At 41.4% G+C, this 20,091-nt stretch overlaps 2 protein-coding genes across 13 annotated transcripts; one reads left to right on the forward strand and one right to left on the reverse strand.

Moving 5' to 3' along the window:
• Nucleotides 1-363: 363 nt before the first annotated feature.
• LOC144036915 (histone acetyltransferase KAT2B-like) lies at nt 364-8,430 on the forward strand. 9 transcript variants are annotated; one of them, XM_077547893.1, is made up of 13 exons: nt 366-822; nt 921-950; nt 1,024-2,213; nt 2,778-2,864; nt 2,979-3,136; nt 3,220-3,331; nt 4,183-4,259; nt 5,554-5,699; nt 5,854-5,912; nt 6,020-6,077; nt 6,149-6,295; nt 6,683-6,718; nt 6,817-7,207. In XM_077547893.1, the coding sequence occupies exons 3-6, from the start codon at nt 1,812-1,814 to the stop codon at nt 3,224-3,226; spliced, it is 654 nt and encodes a 217-aa protein (XP_077404019.1). In that variant the 5' UTR covers nt 366-822; nt 921-950; nt 1,024-1,811; the 3' UTR covers nt 3,227-3,331; nt 4,183-4,259; nt 5,554-5,699; nt 5,854-5,912; nt 6,020-6,077; nt 6,149-6,295; nt 6,683-6,718; nt 6,817-7,207. The 9 variants fall into 9 exon arrangements, with proteins under 9 accessions (XP_077404014.1, XP_077404013.1, XP_077404012.1 ...); XM_077547892.1 differs by having other exon boundaries at nt 368-822; nt 1,879-2,011; nt 2,080-2,213; nt 2,979-3,331; XM_077547891.1 differs by having other exon boundaries at nt 375-822; nt 2,960-3,136; nt 5,522-5,699.
• A 115-nt stretch (nt 8,431-8,545) lies between these two features.
• LOC144036911 (class I histocompatibility antigen, F10 alpha chain-like) lies at nt 8,546-19,819 on the reverse strand. 4 transcript variants are annotated; one of them, XM_077547879.1, is made up of 17 exons: nt 19,638-19,819; nt 18,432-18,698; nt 18,017-18,295; nt 16,739-17,059; nt 16,552-16,659; nt 16,451-16,468; nt 16,234-16,358; nt 14,615-16,153; nt 14,097-14,538; nt 13,929-13,969; nt 11,926-12,023; nt 11,441-11,530; nt 11,044-11,139; nt 10,759-10,954; nt 9,597-9,694; nt 9,210-9,305; nt 8,546-9,120 (listed from the first exon to the last, which is right to left on the reverse strand). In XM_077547879.1, exons 1-7 carry the CDS (start codon nt 19,699-19,701, stop codon nt 16,243-16,245), a joined length of 1,173 nt encoding a protein of 390 aa, XP_077404005.1. In that variant the 5' UTR covers nt 19,702-19,819; the 3' UTR covers nt 8,546-9,120; nt 9,210-9,305; nt 9,597-9,694; nt 10,759-10,954; nt 11,044-11,139; nt 11,441-11,530; nt 11,926-12,023; nt 13,929-13,969; nt 14,097-14,538; nt 14,615-16,153; nt 16,234-16,242. The 4 variants fall into 4 exon arrangements, with proteins under 4 accessions (XP_077404005.1, XP_077404008.1, XP_077404006.1 ...); XM_077547880.1 differs by having other exon boundaries at nt 8,962-9,120; nt 9,597-9,689; XM_077547883.1 differs by having other exon boundaries at nt 8,962-9,120; nt 16,760-17,059; nt 19,638-19,817.
• Nucleotides 19,820-20,091: the final 272 nt, after the last annotated feature.

A 20,091-nucleotide genomic window follows, 5' to 3' on the forward strand; every position in this document is an offset into this window, starting at 1 on the left:
TTTTAAATAAAAGCTTTACTATAAATGGTTGTTTTAACTGACTATACATCGTTAAAAAAAAACACCTTACTATACACGGCCATTTTCTATACATTGTCATTTATTTAAAATAATGAAAGCCTTAATATACATAGTATTTTTTAAATAAATGCCTGACTATACATGGTCATTAATTTATTTATTTTTTAAACACCTTACATGGCCGGTTAAAAAAAAAACGACTTATTATACAATATACATGGTCATCTTTATTAAGAAAAAAGAAAGAAAAGAAAAAGAAGAAGAAGAAGAAGCATATGACCTTTTTCACCGACGTCACGTGGTCACGTCACTGCCCTATGATGGACGGACGGAAGGAAATGACTGTTAAAAGGAAGTGGATACTAATTAGAAGTAATTATTAATTTATTTATTTATTAAAGACCTTACATGGCTGGGTAAAAAAAAGGACTTATTATACAATATACATGGTCATCTTTATTGAGAAAAACGAAAGAAAAGAAGAAGAAGAAGCATATGACCTCTTTCACCGACGTCACGTGGTCACGTCACTGCCCTATGATGGACGGCCGGAAGAAAATGACTGTTCAAAGGAAGTGGACGTGACCCGGAACGACTTTGTGATTTAGCAGCTGTTATTCTACTAATTAGAAGTAATTACAGTATTGCCCTTCAAGCCATGGATGCTCACCTTTTCAGCATGCAAACACCTTGCTAGCATGCTAGCTAAAATGTTTGCTCGATCGTGGTCAATCAACGTCAATCGCGTGCTAAAATGACGCCAACGCATTTATTTGACATCTTTGGAAATAAATGCTCGCGGTAAGCAAAGTACTAATTTGTTAACTTTGTTATTAAACGCCAACGGTACTTGAAAACGGAAGATCTTAAGTAACACGAAGTATTTCTTCCCTTTCCAGAATCTGGAGAAAAACACCGTTTGGCAGAAGGTAAGTTGCCACCTTTGTACATTAACAACTTCAGTGAAAATCAACTCTTAACTTTCTTTCAACTTGTCCACAGGCTTGCATCTTGAAGCGAATGGATTCCCCTTGAAATCAAGTTGCTTACGTCCCCTATCTTTTTGCCCATGGCTTTGAAATACTTTTTTATTTCTCTATACTGTCTAAAATTTCAATGACGAAAAAGTTGCATTTAATTAAAGAAAAAAATTAAAGGAGGAAAAGTTGGAACATGACAATAAAATGAAATTGTATTTAATATTTAGGGCAAAATTTTTGGGGACTAAATAAAATAATGTGACAAGAGCAATGTTTATTTCCTACAGACAACTTTTTAATTATTTTATTATTAAAGAAAAATAAATGTAAGGATTATAAGTAGTTTTTATTTGAGAGAAAACTAAATAAAAAAGAAATATTTGTTGTATTCTAGAAAAAGTTTTAAAAAATCCATGGGCATTTATCTGCATTTTTTGAAGAGTTTGTATTTATCCCAAAACGTTGCAATTGAAATAGAATTTTCATTTTATGTTTATTTTTCCAGAAGAACTGACAAATCTGAGTTTATCCAATGAAGTGAATTGTTTATCCAAGAAAAAGAATGCCTGAAAATGCAGTGTAATTTATTCAAGAACAAAAAAAAGTAATCCTGTCGTTGATGCCCATTGAAATGCATGTTTTTGTTTTTACCCCAAAATTCTATCAAAAAACGCTAATAAACCCTCAAGAGGTTTTCCACAAAAAATGGGAGCATTTAGAGAATAAAAATCCAAGAATGAAGCGTCCCCAAAAAATATAGGACAACTAAAACCTGTGAATAAGAGTATCCTTCGCTGCCCAAGCGTGAGTATGCGGGGGTCGACTGTAACTGCTTGTATATTTCATCAGTGTGTCGTGTTTTGTGTTTTTTTGCCAGCAGGTGGAGGGCGCGTGCAAGTGCAACGGCTGGAAGAGTCAGAACCCGCCGGCCACGCCTCCGCGCAGCGAGCAGCAGCAGCCCGCCGCCGGCAACCTGCGCCAGCCCTGCCGCAGCTGCTCGCACGCTTTGGGTGCGAGAGCCTCACCTCGCGCATCAATGTGTCACGTGACCACGTTTGGTTGTTGCTTTGCTTGGCAGGGGATCACGTGAGCCATCAGGAGCGCGTCCCCGAGGACGAGGTCAACCGGCTGCTTGACGTGGAGTACCTGTACACGTGCGTGGACAAGGAGGAGGACGCCGACACCAAGCAGGTCTACTTCTCGCTCTTCAAAGTAAGAGTCCGTTTATCATGGAAAAACGCTTGATGTTCATCAGTGGTATTTGAAAAAAGAAATTTGTCATTTGTTTAATTTCATTTATATCGGCCTCAATTCGATGCAGAGTTTCAGCCCACTCCTTATCCCCTACAAATAGACAGCATCAGTGTGTGTGTGTGTGTGTGTGTGTGTGTCTGTGTGTATATGTGTATATATATATATATATATATGTTTTTTCTTTTTTTGCTTAGAAATCTGAGTTATGTTATTAAAAAAAGTCGGATTTATTCAAGAAAAACAATAGGCAAATGTTTACCCAACACTTTACCCATAGAAAATTAGTCCCCCCGGAGTAATCTTTGTTATATTTGAGGGGAAAAATGCAGATTTTCCAAGATTTATTATATGTTATATGAGCAAGTCATAAACGGACAATGTTGTAGTTATTTCCCCTGCTTAGAATTTGTAGGTATTTTATGAGGAGTCACATTTCCCAAGAAAAAAAGTTGCAAATATTTTGAAGGAGTAAATTATGTATTTATTTGAACGAAAATATTTTTGTGCGTGTTTGTCTGTCAGCTCCTGCGGAAATGCATCCTCCAGATGGGCAAGCCCACCCTGGAAGCACAGGAGAGTCCGCCCTTCAAGAGGCCCGGCATCGAGCAGGTAGTCACGTGACACCAGCCCACCCCACTTAATTTTGGTGCACACGTTGTGGTCGGCCGTGAGGGTGTCAACAACTTTGCGCACTACAAATTCAGCCGCCTGCCGTCCAAAAAGCATCAGACCATCGCGGAGCTGGCCAAGATGTCCCTCAACCAGATCAACTTCTGGCAGCCGGAGACGCCGTCGCAGGGACTCCAGAGGCTCCCCAACCACGACCAGCAGGCCAAGCTGCCGCCCGAGAAGCGGACGCTCATCCTCACGCACTTTCCCAAGTCAGAGACACAAACCAGCAAAATGGCGCCGGCCCGCTCCCACGTCCGTTTGGTCAACGTGGGTCGGCATGTTGCCTTGTCAGGTTCTAGTCCATGCTGGAGGAGGAAGTCTACAGCCACAGCCCCCCCCCCCCCCAATCTGGAAACAAGACTTCTTGGCAGGGGCACCCGGGGGGGAAAATCCCGTCCATACCGGTGAGTCACAAAACGCTACAAATATATATCGGGCAGATTTTAATCAATGTAAGAAACCCAACCATAAAAGTAGTCATTTATCCAAAAATCATTGTAGTTGAAAAAGTTCAGACGACAATAATGTAAACCAATTTTAAATCCAATTTAACGTGAACATAACATTCACAACACGTGCCTAATAAAAAAAATATATATATTAATGCATATGTTATTTAAATATGTATTAATATTACTACAGGTAATATAAATTTGTATTTATAACCACTGAAATTCATGATAAATAAATAGTATTTCTATGCACCTTGATGTCACGACTAAGCTAAATAGCAAAACGAGCTCATCAAGTTAATGTGATTGATTGGCCAGCCCTAATTTTAATAGCCTATAATTGTCAAGTTTACATGCGATTTTGTCAACTTTTGTAGTAGCCTAAATCACCTTAGCAACATTCGAGACAAACAAGATTCAAATGAAAAAAAAAAAAAAAGATCCACATTCAACCAAACACAAAAGATGTATGACGGTGCCACTTGCTGCCTTTGTCTGTGACAAGTTGCTGAAATGTCAACAATTAGCATCAATCAAAAACAATGGCTGTCATCAAACAAACAAAAGTTTCCCCATCAAACTTATTCTTCTCGCCAATAGCCAGCCAGCCTGCAATATGGCCAATAGGTGGCATAAGTTAGCATCAATGCTAATTTAGGACATTATTAGAAATTTGGAACGCACACCCCATTTTATTTTCACCTCACATTCGATTGCAAGCTAAATATTCTTAAAATGTGTATTCAAAAGGAAAGTTCCTCCCTGCCACCTCAGTCATTAAACATCAAATTTTTTCTCCATAGGTAGAAAATGACCTCCGACTTTGTCAGAAATCCACGCCAGTGTAGTGACCTGAGAAGTCCACAAGATGTTGCAGAAGGTACCAAAACCTGATTTTATGTTTCATTGTTGACACATACAGTTAAGGTCTCAACCCACAATCCTTCCACCTGACTGCCAGCTGTTTTGCCCCGCCCCCCCCCCCCACCCAGATGTCACAATTTTTTGTTTTCCCGCATGATTATTAAGCAACCAATAAAAAATGAAGAACTGAAAGGCTTGAAACGAATATGCAAATGTTCCGTCGTTTGGCCGATAACGGCGCGCCTCTAAGCTCTCTTAGTCTTAACTGCAATTTCCCCTGATCCGCAGTGACAAACAAACACAAGCGATAATCCTATTATATGTATTTTAATGTGTTTTTTTAGTTAATGCTATGCTTTTTGTTTTCCCTTTCCGCTTGTTCGAAGGTGTTAATTTTTTGTGTGTGATTCTTTTTTTAAAGTCAAATTTCACATATTTCAGTTTCAATGCCTATTCCAACAAAGTTGCGATTTGTTGTAGCATTTAGCTAGGTTGCTTAGCATAGTAGTCGCTGGGCGGAGTCGATTGGCTTTATGATGAGAGCTGACATTATTGATGTTGAAATATCAATATCTGAGAAAAAAGGGATATATTTTTCAACATGGCAAGACAACTTTTATGTACACGTTAATAGTGAAACAGATGGCTATTATAAATATGTTTTATGGGAATAGTCTTATCTGCAGTCACTTGGTCCTTATTTTGGGGAAAGAAAATCCGATTGCTTAGAAGGTTTTTTTGACAATGTAGTCTTACAAGGGGGGGGGAGACAAATAAAAGTGTATTTGCATGGCAGTAAATTATAGGTTAGATTATTTTCATGAGAATAACAAATTGGAGAAGTTTGCAAAACATATGTCATAATTGGAATCCTATGAGAATAAATTAAAGATTGCATGACAGTAAAAGTGGTCATTATTTTAGCAACAATATTGAAATAATTATACAACATAGTAATCCTATGAAAATAAATCAGAGCGTAATCTAACATGAAATGTCACGAGGTAATAGTAAAATAGTATATTTGCAAGTTTCAAATCGCATGAGATTAAAAATCAAGACTAAAGTTGCATATATTTATTGAAGAAGTAAATTTTATGAGAATAACAAATAAAAAAAATTAAGTCATACTTGCAAGAGGAAAAAAATGGTAGTCCTAGAGAAGAAATCCGAATGTACATTTATTCTTACTGTTGAAGGAAAACAATGTTATGGCAATGAAGTCGTCATTTTAAGAAAAGCATTGTTTACTTCGGCTCCTGCGACCTACGCGGGAAGGCAACAGTCAAAACCTGCCAATATCAATGCAGGCCACCGGGTGGCGCCAGCGAGCACAGCAGACTGATTAGGCCTGCCAGCAGCTCAATCAGACACAGGTGCGGCAACATGGCGACCGGCAGGCGAGCACGCAAGCAAATGTTTGCCGTTTGTGAATCACCAGGAGCAACGTGACCAGGTAATGAGCACACACCCAAGTGCATTCTGCAATTCGTAAATAGCTGCAGGCCGAGCGGCCACACTCAGCACTTCCTGGTGTCGGGACACGCTGAGCTTCGCCATTTATCGTCGGTCCAGCGTAATGTAGGCCCTCCTCTTTTGACAACTTGCAGGCTGCTGCCGGGCATTAGTGGAGCGGCAAGGGAGGAGGCACCAAGAACCACGGACAAGGGTATGAATTCTCAAATGCCTTGTGTATTTCCTGCAAGCATATATATGGCCCTAATATGCTGCCATAAAATTATTCCCGAATTGATGTAAATGCTTGCAATCTGCCAGAAACAGAAGACAGGCGTGCACAAGGCCTCATCCAGCGCAGCAAGATGGCGAGTGTCAGGTAAGCGAGTATTACAGCAAATGTTGGATGGTTTGTTGCCGCCTGTCATGATGACATTTTGTGTGTTGCAGGAGTGCCACAAATCAACCCTCATGCGACGCATGGTGGAAGAACCTGATGACGGCCGGCCATGGCTGCGAAAAAGTCACAAGCTGGACTGCAGCGGCTCCAAGTGTGTCTCGTGCACACCGCGGAATGACCATGAGGAACGTGACCAGGTAATGAGCACACACGTCCTGCAATTTGTAATCAGCTGCAGGCCGAGTGGCGACACTTGCCGGTCATGTAGAGTTTGGCCATAAATCAGCACATGACTTGTCTTACACTTAAGGCCAAAAGAAGAAAGCACACCCAGTTGTGTGTAGTTGGTGGCTTTATCATCTTTCCTGTGTAATGTAGACTCCCCCTTTTTGACAACCTGTAGGCAGTAGCCGGGCACCAAGAACAAGGGTAAGAATTGTCAAAACGCTAAGCTAAAACCATGTGGCCCCCAAGGCAAACAACAAAAGGGGTGGCAAAACATGAAGACAAATAAGTAATTGTTGCAGATGTAGGCTTGGACACATGAGACAAGCAGGACAAAAATACCTTTGTGTATGTTTCAGGGCAACAGTGGAGTGGACAAGATGAACAAGACAAAGGTAAGAAATCCACACCAGCAGTGCAATGACCATGCAAATGTGCATTTCCTGCAAGCACCAAAGTACATAATCATTCTCAAATGTTTGCAACCTGCTAGGAGTTGAAGACAGGTGCGACCAAGGCCTCATCCAGTGTAGCAAGATGGTTTGTTGTTGCAGGAGTGCCACAATTCACCCCTCATGTGATGCATGGTGGAAGAACTAGATGATGGCCATTGCTGTGAAAAAGTTACAAGTGTGCCTTGGGCTGGACTAAGCTGTGATGCAAACTGAATACTATGTCTGTTAATCATGATTGTAGTCACCACATCTAGCATGGATGCCCATGACCTGTTGAGAAAAATTTACCCCCTGGTCTCCAGTTCAACATGAGTTAGCATTAATAGCTGTGAAGTCTGCATAGTTTAGAGCCTTTGTTGTAATCATGTACACCTGGAGAGAAGGATGTAATGACAAGCACCAGAATACTAAATGCTATTTGTATGAAAATGTTTGGCCAGTGTTTTGACTGACAGGTGTCATGTAAGTGAGCTGCACGAGTGCCACAGTATACCCACCCGCCCAGTGTCCAGGGCATATTAAACCTGGAAAAACAATAAGTAGTATTCCTTGTATTTTTAACATGAGTAGTATGTCCTTTCTGCATGAAGTATGAGGGAGGAGTTGGTACTTGATGAATTTCAACCTTTGGATAGTGTTTTGAACAGCCTTGGGTTAAAAACCTCAGCCAAGTACAAATGAACATTGGTGTGAATAATTTGCATCTCACAAGTTGACAGTAGAAATGCTTCTCAGCACATGTTTATTCAAGAGCTTTGTTACATGTTGAAGGATTTCACAGCTTACAAAATAGCTTGGACCAAAGTGCTGCTTGCCAGCTAAGTGGAAGAAGAAAAATGTCCGTTACATGGATGTTAATTAGTAAAGTTCTTCACTAGATGTTAACAAAATAGACCATGATGTTAGCATCTAGTGAAGAACTTCACTAATAAACAGCCATGTAAGGGACATTTTTCTTCTTTCACTTAGCTGCCAAGTAGCACTTTGTTCCAAGCTCACAACAGATGTCTCAACACTGCTTTCTCCACTCCTTTGTGTGGCTCTTCCATCAATCTTGTGTGCCCCCAAATGCAGATGCTGTAATCACCAGGCCACTTTTCTATGGGAGGAAAACAAAAAAATAGTAAATGGCACATTCACATACAGCTACTCAGCAGGATTGAATGTTTAAATGCAAGCAATCATTTTTGTAAGGTGATGACAAATTTACCTGCACTTTCCACTTTGGCAGGTGAGAGGAGCCCAGCTTTGGCTTTTCATTTCCTGTTGGCCGCTGTGAGCAGGTCACTGCTGATGGGAGTCAACCGGCACCTACTTGCAGATCAGACAGAAGATAAAAACACAATACATCAACATTTTTACTCCATTGACATGATTAAAGCGGGTGCCAAATACCAGCCCATCACTTTGGATATGCCGTTGACTTTAGCAAAACGTTTCCTAAACAAAGCACGTTTACTGTTTCTATTCAGGTGATGTAAAGCTGGTCTTTTACAGTTTACGGGAACATTTAACATCTTAGAGATATTACACTCATTTAAGCATTGTCAACTGTACTATTACATTTTGTCTATGAATATCTTTAAACGAAATTTGACGACTGGTGATTGGCATCGCACTTGCTCTGGAAATAAAATGAATATTTGCCCTTGCCTGTGTGTTTACATGTAGCATTGGAGGGTTCACCGCAGTGACTCAAACACTAACCAACATACTGGGCTCTAAATGCCCTTCAATTACTGCATAGTCAAACTTCACAACACAGTATTAATTATATACATTAGTTACTTTTATTGGATTTCACTTGAGGAATCATTCACAGATATATCACATGAGCCACAAACTGGCAGAATTACTGACTGGGCCAAAGCAGCGCCATTGATGGAGAGTTTGGCCAACTGTTTCCGCAGGGTAGCCTCCATATGTCATGTGACCAACAGTTGACCAATCACAGCGTAGCACTCTATGCTCATAAGTGACAAGTACTACTCAACTGTTGGTCACATGAAACGGACGCCATCTTGTTACCCTGCTGAAACAGAGTTGGCCAAACTCAGCTCTGGGCTAACCCATTTAAAAAATATATATATAGAGGAAAGCTAATAAATAAATAAAATAAAAACTCAGCAACTGCCCACTGCATGACTGGAGTCTCACCTTACAAGAGGCCAACATTTTACCGCCATGCAGGTGCCCAAAGGACTACTTGATTCTGCCTGCCGTCACCTATTGCTTGGCTCGCAACACTTTACTAGTTGTTTTTTGGAGCTGTAGACTGCTTGACCGGCTTAGCTGGAAGATTCGTTTGACGCTGGTAGCTTCTTCATCTCCACCCATTTGCCCTGCAACACAGATCACAGGAACAAAATTAAACACTACACATTAGTAGGTTATTACCCATTCCCAATTTACTCCGCAACTGTAGTGTTACCTGGTCTCATGTGGCAGCCGGCTCACCGTCCACAACGTAAAACAAAACCCAAATTAGTTTGATGCTGGTCGCTACTTCTTGATCGGCACATCCGCCCTGCAACACACATCACAAGAACAAAATAAAACACTACACATTTGTAGGTTAAAACCTCCCATCCCCCATTTAGTCCGTGACTAGACGGCAGGCTAGCTAGCCTAGCTCCATTCCCCGTGTGGAATAGGCACCGCTGACTGACAAAAGCCAGACGCAAGGAGAGTGCGAGAGCGGCGACTGGCCCGTTTACCAGCCAGCCAGCGATGCCTCGCCACCCGCCAACACAGGGAATGGAGCCAGGACGAATGTAAGGAAGGAAGGATTGTTTTTTGTCGTGTGAACTAGTCTTACCTGGTCTCATGTCTCATCTGGGGTTCTTCATCCACAACGCAAGACAAAGCCCAGATTAGTTGGATGCCGGTCGCTGGTTCTTCATCGACACATCTGCCCTGAAACAGATCACAACAAAATCTCCCTTTATTACACAGATAGCATACTTAAGAGTGCCAAATTTTACACAATTCTATTTAAAAAATAAAAGGGCTATGTACAATATCTTACACTACACTCACAAGTAACTAAAATCTGATAAAAACAAATGAGTTTCTGTTAAAGTGGTACTTTGTTTTTTAAACAATTATGAAATTGACTTTATTAAAATGCTGCTGTGCTTCCTGTGTTCAAAAATATATTTTTACTGTTCCAAAAATACACAAATCAGGTCAATACATGATTATACAGCTGTGGTTTAAATTATGCTACACCTTCTGCTAAGTATTTTAGTATGTTTGACTTTTTGTTTATAATCACATCAAATAACTAGTCAAATACACCAACGCTACTTTTATTACTCAAAGGACATTATCTGATCCATCACATCTTTTCTTTTTTGTTATTTCCTCACCAACCCTTAGTCTACAAATTAATTTTATTCATGGGATGAAAGCACCTGTATAGCAAGGTTTGCTGGGGGTATAAATATATTTGCCCTTGCCTGTGTTTACATGTAGTATTGTTATATTGAAGAGTTCACTGCAGTGACTCAAATACCACAAACTTATTAACCAACAGACTGGGCTCTAAAAGCCCTTCAATTCAATCTTCTCAACACAGTCATAATTATATACATTACTTTTATTGTATTTCACTCAAGGAATCATTCACAGATATATCACATGAGACACAAACTGGCAGAATTACTGACTGGGCCAAAGCAGCGCCGTTGATGGAGAGTTTGGCCAACTGTTTCCGCAGGGTAACAAGATGGCCTCCATACATCATGTGACCAACAGTTGACCAATCACAGCGTAGTACTCTATGATCATAAGTGACAAATACTACTCAACTGCTGGTCACATGACATGGACGCCATCTTGTTACCCTGCTGAAACAGTTGGCCAAACTCTCAGCTCTGGGCTAACCCATTTAAAAAAAAAAAAAAATAGAGGAAAGCTACTAAATAAAATAAAAAATAAAAAGTCAGCAACTGCCCATTACATGACTGGAGTCTCACCTTACAAGAGGCCAACTTTTCACTTTTCTTCATGCGAGTGCCCAAAGGACTACTTTATTCTGCCTGCCGTCACTTGTCACCTATTGCTCGGCTCTCAACACTTTACTAGTTGTTTTTTGGAGCTGTAGACTGCTTGACCGGCTGGATTGGAAGATTCGTTTGACGCTGGTAGTTTCTTCATCTCCACCCATTTGCCCTGCAACACAGATCACAGGAACAAAATTAAACACTACACATTAGTAGCTAATTACCCATTCCCAATTTACTCCGCAACTGTAGTGTTACCTGGTCTCATGTGGCAGCCGGCTCATCGTCCATAACGTTAAACAAAACCCAAATTAGTTTGATGCTGGTCGCTAGTTCTTGATCGGCACATCTGCACTGCAACACACATCACAAGAACAAAATAAAACACTACACTATGTTAAAACCTCCCATCCCCCATTTAGTCCGTGACTAGGCGGCAGGCTAGCTAGCCTAGCTCCATTCCCCGTGTGGACACGGGTGGAATAGGCACCGCTGACTGACTGGCAAACAAGCCAGACGCAAGGAAAGTGCAAGAGCAACGACTGGCCCGTTTACCAGTCAGCCAGTGATGCCTCTCCACCCCAACACAGGGAATGGAGCTAGTACGAATGTAAGGAAGGAAGGATTGTTTTTTTGTCGTGTGAACTAGTGTTACCTGGTCTCGTGTCTCATCTGGGGCTCATCATCCGCAACGTAAAATATCATTTGTCTGGTGCTGGTAGCTTCTTGATCTCCACCATTTTCCCTGCAACAGAGATGACGGAAACAAATTACAGTAGTTGTAGTAACACAGGATCACAGGAACAAAAAACACTACATTCTCTCCGCAACTAGGCTAGCTTAGCTGGGCTAACTAGCTTAGCAAGGCCACGCTAACTAGCTTAGCAAGGCTAGGCTAGTTAGCATAGCAAAGCTAGGCTAGTTAGCTTAGCTAACTAGCTTAGCTAGCTCCATTCCCCATGTGGCGACGGGTGGAATAGGCACCGCCGACTGACTGGCAAACAGGCCAGCCGCAAAAAAAAAAAAGCGACTGGCCCGCTTGCCAGCCAGCCGGCGATGCCCTTCCACCCGTCAACACAGGGAACGGAGCGAGGACAAATATAGGAAAGGAAGGTTTCTTTTCATGTGATCGAGTGTTACCTGGTCTCATGTCTCATCTGGGGTTCTTCATCCGCAGCGTAAAACAAAGCCCAGATTAGTCGGATGCCGGTCGCTAGTTCTTCATCGACACATCTGCCCTGCAACACAGATCACGGAGACAAATTCTCACTTTTTTACACAGATAACATACTTAAGAGTGCCACATTTTACACAATTCTATTTCAAAAAATGAATACAAATAAGGCAATGGATATCAAACACTACACTCCCTAGTAACTAAAATCTGATGAATTAGTTTCGGTTAAAGTGGTACATTTTTGAAACAATTATGAAATTGACTATTAAAATGCTGCTGTGCTTCCTGTGTTCAAAAATGTTTTGACTGTTCCAAAAATATACAAATCAGGTAAATACATGAATATACAGCTGTGGTTTCAATTATTCTAGCCCCTCTGCTGATAAGTACTTTAGCATTTTTGACTTTGTTTACAATCACATCAAATAACTACTCAAATGCACCAACGCTACTTAAATTACACAAAAGAAAATTATGTGATAGATAAGGTCATGTCCCTTTTGTTATTTCCTCACCAACCCTTAGCCTATAAATTAATTTTATACATGGGATGAAAGCACCTGTATGTGTCAACACAACCTTGGTGGTCAAAAATTAAGCAAATGTTAAAGAAATGTGTTGTTTTTCCTCCTTCCAAACCATCAATGGTGCCTTTGCAAAATGGTGGCGTCCAAGTCATGGTCACACAAGTCAAGGTCATTTGCCTTCATAGGCAAAGACAGGAACATAAAAAAAGATAGCAAAGAATCATTTCTAGAGAGACAACTGGAGGGATAATCGACACGATGAAAAAGGCACACTGGAAAGAGAGGATGCCGTCACTGATTGCTTTGATATCCCAAGCAAAAGATGCGAGAAAATCCCCAGATGACAGCTGAGCAACTGCGATGCAATTTCACAGAGGGATTTACTCAACTTTCAACCCAGACGATAAAAAGATGCCCAATGTGAGCTCAAGCCTTCCGCGCTAGCATCATAGGCGCCCCCTACCGACTTCAAAGTACAAGACCGGTCCACTCGCAACCCACGCGGATAAACCACAAAAGGTCGTGGAATGTCTTTCTCACGGGCCTGTAAAGAAAAGTGCACCTTACAGACAAACCCGAGCGAGGTGAGACAATCGTCCACTGTGGCTGTTACAGCCAATGTCCAGCGCGTGCAAGGTACCATCAACACAATTAGGAGATGGTGAGTGTCAATTGGATACAGTCAAGTGATGATAAAGATGAAGCTTGGGAGAATTCCAAGCATGTCCCCAAATCTCTCATCGTTTGGTTGCAGACAAAGTGCGGGAAGATTCTCAAGTGGTGGCCATCTTCACACTTAAATTGAAAAGACAATCTGATGGGATGTGAAGAAGACAGTTGCCAAGCAAGGCAAATCATGTGAAATAAAAAGAGAGAGAGCAATGATGACATGTCAAATCGGTAAAATTACCAAATGAACAATAATGACCTCTCCAGAAAAAATAATTATAAAAAGAAAAAGACTCTCAAGTGGCCATTTTCAGACTTATATTGAAAAGAGAATCTGATGGGACGTGAAGAAGACAGTTGCCAAACAAGGCAAATCATGTGAATAATAATAATAAAAAAATGAAAATGAGAGAAAGAGCTATAATAATGATGCTATGTCAAATCGGTAAAATTACCGAATGAACTATACTGAGCTCTCCAGAAAAATACTTTAAAAAAATAAAAGAAAACAAAATTCATGTGAAATAATATTTGCCTTCTGGGCAAAGATACCTGTAGATGGCTGCAAGAACCCTATATTTCACATCTGATATTTTATTCCAAAAGAGTGTTGTACTATACTCACCTAGTACAGATGTGGCTGAGTGATTGAATCATTTTGTCACAAAATATACATTTTATAATAACAATAATAATAATAATAATAATAATAATAATATTAATACATGGCCAAGGGCAAACATTGAGGTTCAAGTCAAGTGCAGGCTCACCGATGGGGTCCATCCAGCTCCTGCGGCTCCATGCTGGTGATCTCCGCCCATTTCAAGACGGCGACACAGCAGGAAAAAAAAACATCCATTTTAATGTGCACTAAATTCACACGCCTCATCAGCCAAAAAGCTTGTTCATTGGTGTGTAGTATCTACGTTGGGACTTACTTTTGTCCAGTTTTTCATCCCGTGCGGTCGCCATCTTGCCGCGCGTGCTGATGAATCCATTCGTGACCCGCGCACACCTGTCTCTTAATGAGCTGCAAGCTAACAATCAAAAGAAATGTCCCCGCATCCAATCCATCTTCACTTCTGTCCACGGACAGTCGCGCTGAATTCCCCCCCAAGACAGCCATCTTTATTACACAAACTATTGGTTCAACAACAAAAACCCTTACAGTTCAATTCCCAAGTGGAAAACAAGCAGGTGTGTAATTTACAGCAACATAAATAAAATAACAAAAACAGAACATAAATGATGGCCAGCATGAAAATCGAACCAAAACAAAATGGCCCGAAACAAAAAAGCAAGGACTGCGTGATAAATGAAGCAAAGTGAAGCGAACTGTAATGTGAGGTGCTCAAACCGAGTCCCTCGAGTGTGAAAATCCTGCAAGAAGTCAAATGTCATCATGAGAAAAGACAACAAACGCCAAAAACATTTACCCGTGCGTTCGCTCACCAACCTAACAGAAGGCCACGAGTGCGGCCGCCATCTTGCCGTAAATGGTGAACAATCCAATCAAGGCACACCTGTCGCTTTATAAACTGCAGGCCTGACGTCATCGACTATCTTCCGCTTTTTGCACACTAGCGCCGCCCGCTGGCCTGTCATCAGGACTGCAAAAGTGTTGCTTTTCTCCTTTTCCGCCACAAAAGTCAAAGTCAATCACAACCAAAGTTGTTGTTTTTTTTTGTTGTTGTTTTTTTATTAATTAAATTTTCAGGATCGTTACCAACAATGTCCTTTACGTGTATAGTTAGCGGTTGGGGCATTTAGGCTGGAACAACATTCCAGATCGTCTTCAGGCGCCACACTGTCGCCATCTCCTGGTCAGTATGAGAAATGCTTTCAGTGACAAATTGGGGGAATCCAAAACGAATACAACATCCGTGAACACTCCGGGTGGCGAAATAGTCAGGCGTGCCTCGTGATACGTTCTCTTTTCATTTAAAATAAAAGAAAGCATTGACAATCAAATTGTTATTAGTCTTTCCGTGATATTAAAAATTCTAGCTGTATTTCAATTTTGGTGTTCCATACGATTGGCCTTTTCATCACTTTGGTCGAGTTCGTCTTGTCCCCATCAGACAAGCTTTGTTCCTGTCTCATTTCTGTACTTGTTTACAATAAATACATAAATACAAACATAATCTGGCCTTCCACTTTTTTTTTTGCTTATGAGTGGTTTGCATCTTGTGATGTGTCATGAACATTTGGCACCTCTGCTGGTCGCAGGCAAAAAGTGCACGTTATTTTGCATGTTTGTCATTCATCGTCCTTTAATTGGTCCGATATTTACAAGGTCAAATAATAATTGCAAGCGACGACATTGTCGCATTGTGATAAATGTACCAATTAACTGTGAAAGCGGTCCTGGAACAATCTACAATTGCATTCTATTTGTATACTGTATCGATCAGTAGTTATAATAATTAGCTAGTAGCTAGTAGCGCCAGTGCTACGCGGCTCTCCAGTGCTACGCAAAAAGAAAAATACACTAATCATTGACAAATAAATGCTACTTATATTAAAACATTAAATAAGCATACTACAAGGAAGCTATGCATAAAGTCTGTTTGAGTGGATGAGTTTTTTTTTTTTTTTGTGTGAATGCTCCAATTGCATAATGTAAGTTTACAATAAGAAATCCAGGAATCAAACCTCTGTATCGTTTTGATAGACACTTGGGCCAACGACACGACTGTATTTTAAAGTTGCTCAAATTTCTTTCGATGCTACTTGGTGTCAAAAGTTTGAGAACCGCCGTGAAGGATGATCAGGAAGGAAAACCAGCTTTCAGTAAATTGCTGCTATTTGACTGCTTGATACCAAGAAAGAAGAAATCCTTCTCACCATGTGACGGACGATTTCATACAAATCAAATGGACAGAAAGAAGAAAGCAACCTGTGGAACTCAAATAAACCTCCAAAACAAATCAAAATCCTCTCTGTTTTCAAATCCAAGCACTTGGATGGAGACGTCTCTGTCGTGTCCCGACACCTGCACGAAGACGAGCACAGCAAATGGTGGACATGAATCCAGAGTCCAAGAACACGCGGAGTCCGTGTCAGCTCACTCACCGTGTGACGTCACGAGGAACTGGTCCCGGAATGGGCCTCAGGAACCGACTCGGAAGCAGGTTCGGCATCAGGGTCGGAAACGGACTTTGAGGCCGGCTGGGGATCGGGCTCGGAAGCGTCAGCAGCTGCGGGACGCAAAGATAGCGAGAGATGTGGAGCATTTTTTCGCAAAGGTGGACATCGGACCTGGACAGGACTGCGAAGACGTTTGACTTACAAGCTGGAGCGTAGTTGGCTGCAAGGAAGAAAAGAGGAAGAAAGTTGCGACTTGTGATCCCGAATGTTGCCGGCAGGCAGGCCAACATTTGCGTCCCTCACCTGGTGGGCTTTTGTGACGCTTGACGAGGAGCACGAGCAGCGGCGCCAGCAGAGCGAGAAGCGCCAAGGGGACAACAACGGCCAGCGTCACCTTAGTGGCGTCTTCCTCTTGACCAGACGTGAGAAGGAAGACGTGTGAATGACACGCAAGGATCACGTGTGTGTGCGTGCGTGCGTGCGTGCGTACGTGCGTGCGTGCGTGTGTCACCATGGTTACTCAGGATGCTTCTTCTGTCCAGCTTGGTGACCATGTCGTCCTCGACGCCGGCCAGCTGGAAGACGCATTCGTAGCGGCCCTCCGCGTCGGCCGGCAGCTCCGCTTTCAGGTGGGCCGTCGTCTGGAAGGTTCCGTCGTGGTTGGGGAGGAGCTCTCCCATCTCCACGTCCTCGTGGAGCTCCTTGCCGTCCTTCCTCCAAAACAGGACGGAGTCCGCCGGGTAGAAACCGCTGGCGTGGCACGTGATCGGCGACGAAGGCGTCTTCTGCAGCAGCGACACCACCGGCAGCTCTTCCGGGCAAGGGATGGAGAAAATGTGTAAGAGGATCAAAGAAGGAAAGAATGAAAGGTGGGGGGAAAGTGGAAGATGGAGTGGATGTGTGAGAGGAGAAAAATATAGATGATGTGTGTGACGACCAAAGATGGAGAACAAGCATGAGAGGATGACATTTAAAGTGAATGTATGAGAGGACCAAAGAAGGAAAGAGCAAAAGATGAAGAGAAGAGAGAAAGTGAGAGAATGACCGAAAGAACTTGAGTAACTTGGAGAGTTGCGTGAGAGGACCGTAGAGGAAAGAGGCAGAAGATGGGAAGAAAGTGAGTGGATGACAGATGGAGAACAAGTTGAAGAGGAGAAACCACGGAGAGCAAGTGTGAACTCAGAAAGATGACAGGGAATATGTGAGAGGAAGAAATATAGCCACAAAGTGTGAGAGGACAAAAGATAGAGAAAAGTGTGAGAGGGGAAATCATTGAAAGTAGAAAGGATGATTAGAATGTGCAAATATATTAAGTACATAGAGATGTGTGTGAGAGGAATGAAGATAATGTGTAACAAGGGACATTTTAGAGAGCATGAGGTGCAGAAAAATGGAGAGATGGCAAAAGACAAAAAGGGCACAAGATGGAGGGAAAGTGAGAGGATAATGAATGAAAAGAATGTGTGTGAAGACCAAAGATGGAGAGCATGAGTGAGAGAGAGAGATGGATATAAACTGTGAGAGCAGAAAAAAAAATGGCCAGAATGTGCGACAGGACAAAATGTGGATTTAAAGCGCGAGAGAAAACGTGTGACGGAAAGATGGAGAGAATGTGTGGAAATAAGGAAAGTTGGAGTGCAAGATGATGAAATTAGTAAGAAGAAAAACAGAACATGCGAGGTGAGGAAAATGGAGAATGTGTGAGAGGGGCAAGGCGAGAGTGCATGTTGCCATGTCAGCCGTGCTCCTCCAGGGGGCGTGCTGGTACCTGTTCTCATCAGGAAGTCCCTCCCATAGCTCACATACTTCTTCAAGTAAGAAGGACAAATCTCAGTGTAAAAATGCTTCCTGAGTTGATTACTGACGTCCTCTTGTTCCAACTTGTGTTTGCTGACGACAGCTTGCGGCTTAACTGCGATCCATCTCAGTGTCGACAAGTCAAACGAGATGAAGTCTTCGCCGTCGTAACTGTAGTGTTGCCAACCGTCAACCTCGTCAGTCTCGTCGTCCCATTCGCAGCCAGACATCACCTGGATCATGTGAACACCTGACACACACACAAACACACAAAGCAACCTTACTTCTGCACATCCGACTTGAGAATGTGTGAGTGTGAATAGTTAAAGCAAAAAGTATTCACACATGAAATGTTTTTGTTGTTAGAAAGTTGAATGTAAACAAACCTCCAGTTTGGTTGAAGCGCTCTCTCACAATTTCAATGTTGACTTTGTCGACCTGCTCATTACCAATACTGTTCTGTGTCACTTCCTCCCAGTAGTGCGGCTCCTCGTCGGTGATTTTGTTCATCCAGTCCTGTTTGGCTTTTGCTTTCCTGCTCTTGCTGTCGTAACGAACAATCGGAACGCCGTCAACATAACCAACATAAAAGTACGATGGCAAGTTTGGAATGTGAGAGGACGCAGTTTCGAAATATTTGAGCGTGTGAACCACTGAAAGAGAAAACAAAAACATTTTGTTTGTTTGACGTCCAAACGATTGACATCTTTTTGAGGAAATAATTGTTTTTATTGTTGTTAAAACACATATTTGTCTTTTGCATTCATTTCAATACATTGATTGATTTCAGCTCATTCTTACACACAAACCAAACAAACACTTCCTTAATAAGTTTGCTTATTAATCCTTTATTACACAGACATTGCTATTTTGTATGTACGGTGTTCCCTCGTTTCTCGCCTGTGTTACTTTACCGTTAATTTTATTCTATTTTCCATTAATTATATATATTTTTTTGTTTTGGTATGATTTTTAGTTTTCTATGAAAGCTTTTTTATTCATCATATGTTTTTTTTATTATTATTTACAGTCATTTTTCCATGAAAAATATATTTTTTTAATTTGCTTATACAACACAATATATATATATATATATTTTGTTTATTCGGAAAAAAAAATTCATTTATTATACAGTATTTAAGTTAAGTATATTCAAGAGGAGATTAATTCTGTTGATGAAATATTCCAAAACGAATCTGTCAAAGCGAAAACAAAAACATTTTGTTTGTTTGCTGTCCACAAATCTTGGACTGTCCATATTTGAAATTATATATATATATAAATCATTGTTAAACTAATTTTTCTACGAAACATTTACAACACTAAATATATTTAGTTTTTTGCGTTTATTTAAATTAAGCGAATGGTTGTTAAAGTTAATTCATGACGAAATTCATGAATTATGACCACTTCTATTTTGCCAGTCAACATGTTACAATTTGAATACACTTGTCGAACACGTTTGCTATTTATCTCCTTTACAGTTTACTTCATCACTAGATGACATCTTTTGCATATTTCAGTTTGCAGTTCAAGTTTTGCTTCCTTCAACTAAGACGTGAAAAATTGGGAGAGTCAACTTGTGCACTTACCAGGCGTCACGCTGTGGATTTGCACAACCACCACAAACAATCCCAACAAGTTCATCTTCCACATCTTTTGCTCCTTTCGGTCCCGCGTCAAAGCAAACCAGAAGACGCCGCTCAAATGCGGTGAAGGCAACAAGGAAACGGCTCGATTTCGAGTTCGGGGAAATCACGTGACCACAGACCGGGTGACGTCAGGTCAAGAAACACACAACATGCTGTACGTAAGCATTTCACTTTGGACAGAAATATGAAAATGAATGAACGTTCAAGATGTGTTGAAGCAAAAGTAATAAAACTTCGCAACTTTTCATTTCATTTTGTCAAGCTGAGCTTTGAATAATAAAGTGTTTATCGGACGCGTCGGAACGCTTGAAAGCGAAAGTGGTCAAGTTCAAGTTTCCTGGCGTGTGACGCAAAATTCCTTGACGCCACACCAGCAAGAACAACAGCTCGGATT

The sequence above is a fragment of the Vanacampus margaritifer genome, chromosome 17 (assembly GCF_051991255.1).
Source record: "Vanacampus margaritifer isolate UIUO_Vmar chromosome 17, RoL_Vmar_1.0, whole genome shotgun sequence".
Classification (NCBI taxonomy): domain Eukaryota; kingdom Metazoa; phylum Chordata; class Actinopteri; order Syngnathiformes; family Syngnathidae; genus Vanacampus; species Vanacampus margaritifer.